We start from the raw sequence: 11,003 nt of genomic DNA on the forward strand, positions 1-11,003 counted from the left end.
ACACAGATTCGGGTTTACTTGCACAAGGTATTCTTAACCACTTAAATTCATATTACATTTTATTGACTGGGGTCCACTTGGTACATTCCCTTTTCCTCTACAGTCTTCACCAAATCCATAAAATAATAATTGAAAACGGTAGAACGTGGTACTACTGGTTTCCATTCATTTTTTACTTGGATATTACAGAAAAGATTACGTCTATAAACCAGAGTTGGTTAGCAGAAACCATCATATTGCATAATTTGAATACCAAAGATTAACCTCTCCGCTATAGCGTTTTGTTCATTAGGTCGAAGGGACAATAACCCACCAACGGGATAAAGAGATAGAACAACAAATCACAAGATTCTGCAACAGTTTAACACTATTTTTTTTTTAATGTGTTCTCTCCTCCTTGTCATCAGCGTCCCAAGGTGGGGTTGGCGAAAGGGCCTTTCTATGTGGAGTTTGCATGTTCTCCCTTGTCCCCTAGGACGGTATGTACCCTCACAAATAAACATGCAGTAATCCTGGTCAATCCTGATGGAGGTGGAATAACGTGTTCTTTCCACACGCGCTACTACCAGGGAAACTCTCCCCTGTCAGATGATAAGAAGCGGCCTACTCACTCCTCATGCATTGAAGGAAGCATGTTCGGGGCTCTCCCCAGGTTGGCAGAGGGAGAGTAGCACCCAGGATTAGTTTAGGCATTGACACTGGGTGAAAAAATGGATTACAAAAATACATATAAGTTGTAACTCAATATATATATGTTGAGTAGCGTCTATAAAGCACACCTCCGAAGGTGTTTTCACTTGGCACCACAAATGTGAAAAGTTTAACTGTATGTCGTAGAAACGCTATTTACCCCCACACCATCCTCGGTCCTGAGGAGTGATGATCTTATCATGAACCCATGATCTTTGGAGAAAAATATAACACACACCGAGCACATCCTCGGTTATTGGTGCTGAGCCAAACTGAAAGAAATAACACCTGTGTGAAGCCGGGCGCTCTTATCATCGTACGTCATCGACGTAACATAACGATTTTCTCAGACATATATGACGTAAATTATCCATTCATTGTCAATAAAATTGAACAAAAATAACGATTTGCTCGTCTACATATGATTGATAATAATAATAATACATATAATAAACATATGATAAATTCTCCATTCATTGTAAATGGCATTTAATGTTTGTGTTAGGACAAAAATCTACACTATAGCTGAATATAGGAGTGGCTAATTAACTTTTGAATGCTCCAAAAGTATTTATTAGCGTCAAAACAGCAGTATATGTGATAAAGAGCAGAAACTTTGTATTACTGCTGTTTTGTCGCTATAGTACAACTGATGACGAACACAGCCCGTACGGCATACTATAGCGCGCCGTTTTTCATCATTTTTGAGGATTTGAAAAAAATGACAAAATGACAAAAACGATGGGTTATAGCCCATGTTTTTTTTAATTTTGGAAAAAAAAGTTATCCTCGTTTCTCATAATTTTGGACCATGGGCTATAGCCCATATCGTACAGGGTTATAGCCCATCGTATAGCCCATCGGTTTTTGAATTTTTGGAGAAAAAAAATCCAGGTCCATGAATTAGACTAGAGGATAAAGCTCACATGTTACCCAAATAGTTGAATACACAAAAGCTAAGGCACTGGTACTGGTACTTCTGGTTTACCGGAACGGGGTTCAACTCCCTGCAGTGCCCTGCTCAATGTGTTGTATTTTCCGCAATTTTTCTGCAATTTCCGCAATATCCAATTTCCGCAATTTCCGCTTTCCGCAATTTCCGCAATTTCCGCTTTCAGCAATTTCCAATTTCCGCAATTTCCGCAATTTTCAATTTCCGCAATTTCCAATTTCCGGAATTTCCCTTTTCCGCAATTTCCAATTTCCGCAATTTCCGCAATTTCCAATTTCCGCTTTCCGCAATTTCCGCTTTCCGCTTTCTGCAATTTCCGTAATTTCCGCAATTTCCAATTTCCGATTTCCGCAATTTGCAATTTCCGCCCCTTTTTGGCCCCTTGCCATTTTTGTATGGCAAGGGGCCCACAGGTGGCCCACAGGTAAATCTATTTGAGTATCCCTGCTATAGGCTACCTGGTCTGGCAGAGATATGCACTCTGCGTCTTATATGAATATGATAACATTTTGACCTCTTTATGGGGTTTTTTTCTATCACTACTATTTGACTGGCATAAATGGTCTATTATAACATAACAAGCCAAATTATAATACACAAGGTGAACACAGCATATGAGACACATCTGCTCTCACACAGGAATCTCAGAATGCCCAATGCTACGCAGCGCTTTGGGATGCAGTCAGCCAACAGAATTGTAAAAACAAAACACAATTTGCTGCTTAGCCTCCCATTGTTGTGCCAAGACAGACCACAATAGCATCTGTTCAGTAAGAAGTGGAAGGGGGAAAGGGTAGTGTTAAATGCACTTGAACAACAACTAAATGACTGTATAGTATAGACCCCCCACCCCCCCATAGAGGCAGCATATGGTACCGAGGGACACAAGTGCCAATGCCCCAAGTGAAATTACTGCAGTCAGACAGGGCTGTAATCCTGCCCAATCAGAATTATACAGACCTTTTTAATTATAAATTTGAGACTTGAGTTATAATTTTTGACACTTCTTCTTGATTTTTTGTGAATGCAAACCATGGACTCAACCTGGCCGGCATTAACCCCAACTCTAACTCCGACATGAAACTAACCCAAACCGCCAACCCTAACCTTAACTAAAATAAAATAACTACATGATCTAGTCTATAGTGCACTGGTTCTCCAACTATATGGTACTAGGTACGCATGACACCCTCTAGTGGTATGAAGAGGAATCTTCTAAATATTTCTATATTCAATCATTGAAATGGGATCTAAGAGGCATGGGTGCTATACAGGTATATGTCAAAAGCTCATAAACCCACACACAATTTGGTCAAGTTTGAATGAGTTATCATATAGTAGAAATAGAAAAGCAGAACAGACATTTAAAATGTGAATGCTTTGCTTCTGTGGCAACCATGGAAAAGCAGGTAATCAATACATGTGGGCCTCCAATGCCCTCCATGACGTTTGACGTGTAATCATTCTGCAAGCCATGCAGGTATACCTACAGTAGCATAGTACTGTTAAATGTTATACTGCTGCTGCTGTAGTATAAAGAATACAGGGAAACTGTTGTTATTGCAGATAGATGCACATTTTTCATGTTGATGTGACTACTGTGAATACTTGTTGAGACACACACACACACACACACACACACACTCTTCCACAGCTAAATGTCTATGCCTTATTGCACATGTGTATGGCTCATAGCTCATTTATGACGTGGGGATGGTTTATTTATTCTTATAAACTATCTTAGTTTGTCTTTTTGTATTATCATTTAACTTCTTACCTGTATGAGTGACAAATAAAACCTTCTTGATTGTTTCCCAGCGAGGATGTCTGTGAAGACGTTAGCCATGATTCATGACTCTCGTATTCATACGAGAGTCATGACGAAACTTCACCCTATTTTTGGCACTTGCTTCATTTACAAGTTTTCCGTATATATAAACATTCAGATTTCAAATATAAAGTACTCACATTTTGTCTCACGGGTGTTAGTTAGTAGCAGATCCAGCGATTAGAATTTCTGCATCCCGCGTTGTTTAATAAAAAGCATTTTTATCCGAGCTGTTATTTTCCCATTGGCTTTCAACTACGCGCCCCTATCGGTCGGGAGGAGGGTGGCACTCGGTGTGTTCGATATAGGTACTCTGACCGCCCTGCCAATACAGACTAATAGGCGAGTGCGCTCCCGGTGTGCAACTGTGGATTTCCCAAACGAACCCCGTTTGAAAAAAGTAGCCGGGGCGCTCGGACAAAAATGCTTTTTATTAAAGAACGCGGGATGCAGCAGTGCTAGCGTTTGGGCTGCTACTAGCTAACACCCGTGGGACAAAATGTGAGTACTTTATATTTGAAATCTGAATGTTTATATATACGGAAAACTTGTAAATGCAGCGAGTGCCAAAAATAGGGTGAAGTTACATCATGACTGTCATGATAATCATCATGGCAGTCATGTTTCAGGGCTATGAAGACGTAAGTATATACAGGGTCATCTTTTTTCCCAATGTCGATTCCTGCCAAATACGTCTTTGACAGTTTGATGGTTTTGGGTTTTTTTATTGATTCAGAATAGCCTCTCTTATATCTACTGTATAGTAGCTTCCCCGACGCTATAGGCAATGCTCGCTTCTGCAAGCATGGAATCTTCTTCGCATTTGAGTAAATGGTCACGCCCCCTCCTACTAGTAGTAGGACCGTTTTAGACCGCGACAGAGGGGCGCCGTCTCAAGCAAACTAGAGCTACGAGAGACACCACCGAGCGCGCTACAGCGTTGGTATGCATTTTTCTTGGAATTGAGGCCCAAGATAGAGGTGATTGAACAGAACATCGATGTTAGGGGCTCATTCAAAAATTGTTGTTCATTATTTTTCTGCCATCTACGAACATATTCGGCGAGAGGTAAAGGCTGTGCGCTAATGCTAATGATGAATCCTCACAACAACCCTCTCCTCCCTGATAACACAGCTTAGCTATATGCTTATGCTAGCACCTAGCGGGCAAAAAAAGCGTTAATGCTTCTGATGACTTTTATAGTTACGTTCGCCCATATAGCTTTGAGCGATTTTGCTTCCGGTTCATTTGTGGTGAATTTGGGGGTTTTCAAAATAAAAGATCCTATGCATCCGCCTGGCAAGGAAGCGACAGCGCCGGAGTTCAATGGTGAATTTCTTCTGTTCTGTTAAATACATGATTAGATAGCCAAAATCTAAATAGTGTATTGAGAGTAGTGGTTCATTTGCAATGCATTGTACCGTTTGTTTTTTATTAACATGGCTTTTTGATGATTAATTGGTCAAAATCCACACCATGACAGCTCAGATTTATAATTAGACAATAAATTAAAGCTAGAGGCTCTACCCTTCCCAAGCTAACATCTTCTCCATCCCACCACATTGTGAGAGAGCCTTTTTTATCATTCCATTGCAGCCTCTGTCTCTCTTTTATTTTGTACTTCTGTAGAATGGAACACTTTGCTCTTTTTAGCAGTGCTGAGATTGTAAAACTGAGATTAGGCCTATACATCCATATCCATCATGGAATAAAGGTTTGCAAAGGGCCCTTTTTGATGTGGTTCTTATATGATTTTCAACCAATTAATACATTGCAAAAACAAAAGAGCTCAGACATGACCCCATTTCATGCCTTTTTTGTTTTTTCGATGGGGGGGGGGGCTTTCCTGAAATATTCACATCAACGACTGTGAAATGGTAATCACTTAACCCCAGTTCACCCTCTGTTACATTGACTAATTTCTGCATTTTGAACCGTGATCGTGTCACACTACATAATTCCAAGTGGGTAAACGGATTTGTTTATTGAAAACATGAAGTGAATGAATGAATGTGTCCATTGCTGTCACTCCAGCATTGATGGAAAGTAACTACTGAAAGTACAGTTAGTTTTGGCTCCTACATTTACTTCAGATCTGATTTTGAGGTACTTTTATTTGACTTGAGTATTTACATTTTTGGATACTTTATACGTCAACTCAGAACATCTCAGAGGAAAATATTGTACTTCATTACTCTACAAATGAATTATTTGACAGCTTCAATTACCGTATTACTTAGATGTTTATTACAGAGCATTAACTGATACATTATTATCATTAGGTTAGCTATACCATAGCATCACAAAAGTAATCCAAACCACCTTTACAGCAACATTAAAGTATCTTTCTAATTACAATCCAATACTATTATTGTGAACGGCAGTTCTGTATAATGTTTGGTACAGTAGGCCTATGTATATTTTGATGCCAATACTTAATGTTGAATACAAGACTTTTACTTGTATAAGAGAGTATAGGCCTTTTGTTGCGGCTTTTACTTAAAGATTTTAATACAATTGGAGTAGCCTTCCATCACTGCATTCTGTGTGATAAAGTTTCCTTGAGGAATACCAGGACATAATCATGACTTCCTGAGCTGACCACAGACTTGTTCCATGTTTAAAACTGGAATCCCACACAAATAGATTCCTAAATTGTATCATTTTGGACTTGTGCAACATAAATATTTGCCTTTTTTTCCTATTTTGTGATATAGGCTATATAAAGCTTAATATGCAAGATGAGATATTTCTGGAATAGAGACACCGACCAAACAATTATTTGCACTTTCTTGTTTTTTTTCTAGTTTCACATCCAGAGAAGAAACCCAACAGGCCACTATCTTGAGTAGCTTCAAGTTCACTTTATAGGATCAAACGAAAACCCCACAATATAAACGATATAGCCTATATTTAAATGCAGATATAGGCCATAAAGTGCCTTGCAAAAGCAACAAAGTGAGCGTAGCCTATAGTATTATTTTTTGTTTTAAGTTAACTTTTAACCTATATGCTATCATATCTCTATGGCACTTTGCAACGTCGTGCACGTGCAATTCGACACTATAGAGATGGGGATATAACAATGATGCGCGGACATTTGGCATGTCAGACGAGACAACCAGTATGCACGTCGCTTGAATGAGGAATAAGAAGGGGCGTTGGGGCGAGGGGGGCTTGTGTCTGGGAGATGGAGACTTGTAGTTAAAAATACGATGTGACAGCTTAGGAAAGGGGGTTGATGAAGACACTGCTATACACACAGAGAGAGAGAGAGAGAGAGAGAGAGAGAGAGAGAGAGAGAGAGAGAGTCGGGGAAGATGGGATTTTTAAGTTAGACGAAATGTGTTTTCTCATAAGAAAGTGAAACATATAGGCCTACATGTTCCCAGGAATTTAACAGAGGCCTATATCAATCACTCGGCTATTTCCACGCATCCCAACTTAGCCTCGTCCTGTTGTTTTGACAGGGCTGAATTAAAGGGCGACGCCAGGTGTAATTAGCAATCGATCTGGGGGAGGGGGGACACGCTCTCTCTCTCTCTCTCTCTCTCTCTCTCTTTTCTCCGTGCAATAACCGCGCCTCTGACGTCACCGGACGATTAACGCTTCTTATTGGTCCCGCGAGCAGGCACAGAAGTCCTAATGAGCTGCCTCCTCGCAGCAGAGAGAGAACGAGCAGGGTTGACATCTCTCGGGCAGTAGGAGGACAGAGCACGTAAAAAGCCGCGGAGGAGTCTCGTGCATGTCCACTGCTCTTCAACAGACAGACCGCTGCAAGACGGTTATTCGGGGTCTGTCTCCTCTCCCCCCATCCTCTCCTCCTCCATCTTTTCCTCCTCGTTCGGCTTCTCTTCCTCCCGTCCTCCTCTCCGTTACTTTTTGACTGCATGTTCAGCCACACCGCTCCCTCCTTCCTTCTGCATCCTCAGCTCGGGCGAGCATGGACAGTCGGGTACTCGAGCATCCTCATCACGCCCAGTTCGGAGGCTCCCTGGGCGGGCTGGTCGGCTTCCCGTACTCCCTCGGCCACCACCACCACCATCACCACGTCTACGAGCTCGCCGCCGGCGGCCATCAGTTGCAGTCCGCGGGCGCCGTGCCCTTCTCGATAGACGGATTACTAAACGGCTCTTGCTCGGCCTCGGTGGTCAGCTCCAACTCGCTGCTCTCGTCCGGCTGCGGCTTGAATGGAGACAGTCCACAGTACAAACTCTCAGGTAGGCCTGCCTACTGTGTGTGTGTGTGTGTGTGTGTGTGTGTGTGTGTGTGTGTGTGTGTGTGAGAGAGAGAGACTCACTGACTCATGGGTACCCTGTGTTTAGCATCCGGAACTCCTCATTAAGTGGTCTTATTTGGATTGGAAATGCAACGTTATAATTATATGGGTGCATGATATATGCCCCCCTGTTTAGACCCAACGTGCAGCCTATCATTAGGCTACCTTTTCTGGTGGAGACTCAGAGAGACATGCAACTTTGTTTTGGTTGAATTCAAAAAGTTTACATGGAGTGATGTGATTTTTAAGTTAGGGCAACTCATCTTGCTCCAACGTTAAAAGCTATAAGCTAAATCGGACGTTTTCGTGCCTTCATTCTGGGGCAGAAAGATTGAACATTTATAATTTGATGTTTCATTATTGGGTGTCACTGGTAGAGCGTACACACAAATCTAAATAGACTATAGGCCTATAGACTCCTTGCGTGTTCGACCGCTAAATTGATACATTATATATTTATATATTTTGACTAGGGGCATGCACTAATTGCGCCTTAATCAATGTGAGCTATAATAAGTAGCTTAAATTATTTTCTATTCCTGGCCCCTGACCATGTTCGACAATGAATCATCCGCACACATGTCATTGACAGCTCTCTCTTTCTCATCCCCCCAACACGCACGCACGCGCGCGCGCTCACACACACACACACACACACACACACACACACACACACACACACACACACACACACACACACACAACAAACAAACCTCTGACTGCCTGCCGGGGCCTGTTCGCTGTGTATAGATTCTGGAGACCCGGATAAGGATAGCCCTGGTTGTAAACGAAGACGCACGCGAACCAATTTCACCGGCTGGCAGCTCGAGGAGCTGGAGAAAGCGTTCAACGAGAGTCACTACCCGGACGTGTTCATGAGAGAGGCGCTGGCGCTCAGACTGGACCTCGTGGAGTCCAGGGTTCAGGTAAATAAAATACAAGACTAAAATATCACAAGGACTTCGATAACGAGTTAAATGCACGAGTTTTATGGTTGGCCTGATAAGGTATATAGGCCTATATTATTAACATTTGAATCCACCAAATGTACAGAATATTCCATTTAATTGTCTACAAAGGGGCGTTTGTTTTGCTATGGTTCGTGAAGGCCTGCACCATACAGAGAGAGATTGTCAATTATCAAAGCGTCAATAAAGGGTCTTCTTTGAATTATGCATGAAGGCGACCTATTGATTTATGGGTTAATAAAAACAGGGCTATTTAGGCTAAACAAACTCGGTGAAATGGCAAAAGACTTCTTTCCACCTGCATCCGTTTTTTTTCCTTCCAATTTCATGGTGCCACAACACTCATTTTGGTTTAATGTCAAATTAAATTAGTTGAGAATTTAGCATATGCCTGCTTGAAAATTAAACTAGCATGCAGTGCTTATAGTATTGATGTATATAACAATACTCGGCACTGTCTATATATAATTTATGTGGATAATTTAGTTTTATTATATTTTGTCATTATTATTATTAATAATAATAATAATTATTATTATTATTATTAATAATAATAATGTTGTTGTCATAATGTTGTTACTCTATAGTTGAGAAACACAATAAAACAAAGTTACATTCAATATAAAATTACATTACTGCAATAATAATGTGTTACAAACGATAATGATATGAATCCTCATCATCACTTTGCAGGGAAGCTTTGGTCACAGGACAGACTTTTATAGGAGATAAATATATACATTTGTCTAAATGTATTGAACTGCAATAGCTTCTATTACTTACAATAATAATAATAATAATACTATACTACTAATAATAATAATAATTATTATTATTATTATTATTACTAATAATAATCACTGTAGGCCTATAATTTTGCTACATTTCCTATTTGTCAATTTGCTTACAGTATCTAGCTTTAAAGCTATTCATTCATTTTTCTTTATTATGCAAAATGGTGCTATTGTGTTGATATTATATTGTTGCTCACACCCACACGCACTTTTGTTTTTTGTCTTGTTTTAACTATCGTACATAAAAGTCACATGCCTGCATGGCTGGAATGAGTGAAGGGGGAAGAGAAAAAGCTTGCGGTTCCTGTATATCTTGTTTGGGGATTTTGCGCCTAAACCTCAGATTATTGTTCCCTCAAGCTGCTTAGCGCTTCTTTATCGCCAGGTTTTGAGAAGGAAAGATATACACAACATTAACAATTCATAAGAAGCACCATTGTCGCACGCAATCCACGCATGATGCGGGTGTCCCATCGTTATTAATGCGAGGTTCGCCGCATCCTTCTGCATGCTAAAGTCGCGCTGTTATCAGTGCGGAACATGCGGTCTGGTGCGCGCCTAGAGAACGGGCGACTATAGGCCACTCAGGCGGGGGAACCTCTCTCGCTTGGCTCGGTGCATGAGGGAGGAGGAGAGCTGAAAATTGCCGTGCAAGTGTTTAGTCTGTGTGAACAGGAGGCTGGTTGAGAAAGAATAAATTGAGAGCTGTTATGCCCGATTTAGCCACGGTAGAATTAAACGTAATTGGGAGAATTACCTATTACACAAACTAAATTGGCAATTAAAACCAGCGCATCTGTGCATCTGTTTGGCCATATAGTTGTGACGTATTAGCCCGGTGTTTGCTTTCGAGGTGTTTAAAGATGCAATTAGACAGCGGCAGAGAGAAAGAGAAATGAGAACAGATTTTTCCCATTTCCTATACGTGTGTGTGCGTGCATGTGTGTGTGTGTGTGTGTGTGTGGGGGGGGGGGGGGGGGGGGGGGGGGTAGCAGCAAGTCTCCTGTGGGTGTGTGTGGATGCAATATGGCCATGTCACTTTAAAATTGTATATGTCAGCTGTATTGTCATGGTTAGTGTTTGGCATGGTGCTGTGTGATGTATAAAAACACTATAGCCATATCCATTATGTCATGTTGGAGATCTGTTTAGCCTATATTCTACTCATAAGGTAACATCAAGTTAATATACGTTATGAAGGGGGCTTGATTTGCATACAGCATGAATGATCATGGTGCTGCACCCAGCAGCAAGAGCACGTGTTTCTCATTATTTCAATATAACAGAGACAGTGTGCTATAAATTATTGTTAAATACTCCAGTCTCAAACCAGATTCACCTGAATGCCATTTTTGAGGAGCGCTAGCCCTGCTCCTATGCCCAGCTTTTGGTGTCTGTGTAAACACAATCACTGAAGCTATAAAGTGAGGACAGAAAAGTGAAGACGCTAATTGTGATTTGCCGGCGTGACATTTGTGATGATTTGATAGGT

At 41.1% G+C, this 11,003-nt stretch overlaps 1 protein-coding gene across 1 annotated transcript in view; it reads left to right on the top strand.

Moving 5' to 3' along the window:
• Positions 1 to 7,413: 7,413 nt before the first annotated feature.
• Positions 7,414 to 11,003, top strand: part of LOC308312396 (homeobox protein unc-4 homolog) — a gene marked incomplete at both ends in the record, with an annotated part of 5,046 nt that continues 1,456 nt past the window's right edge. Inside the window, 2 exons of the mRNA XM_080759001.1 lie at positions 7,414 to 7,690; positions 8,500 to 8,675. Of these exons, the coding sequence (XP_080615127.1) occupies positions 7,414 to 7,690; positions 8,500 to 8,675 (453 nt within the window). The remainder of the gene's footprint in view (positions 7,691 to 8,499; positions 8,676 to 11,003) is intronic.

The sequence above is a fragment of the Protomyctophum bolini genome (genome assembly GCF_963924005.1).
Source record: "Protomyctophum bolini genome assembly, chromosome: 3".
NCBI lineage: Eukaryota > Metazoa > Chordata > Actinopteri > Myctophiformes > Myctophidae > Protomyctophum > Protomyctophum bolini.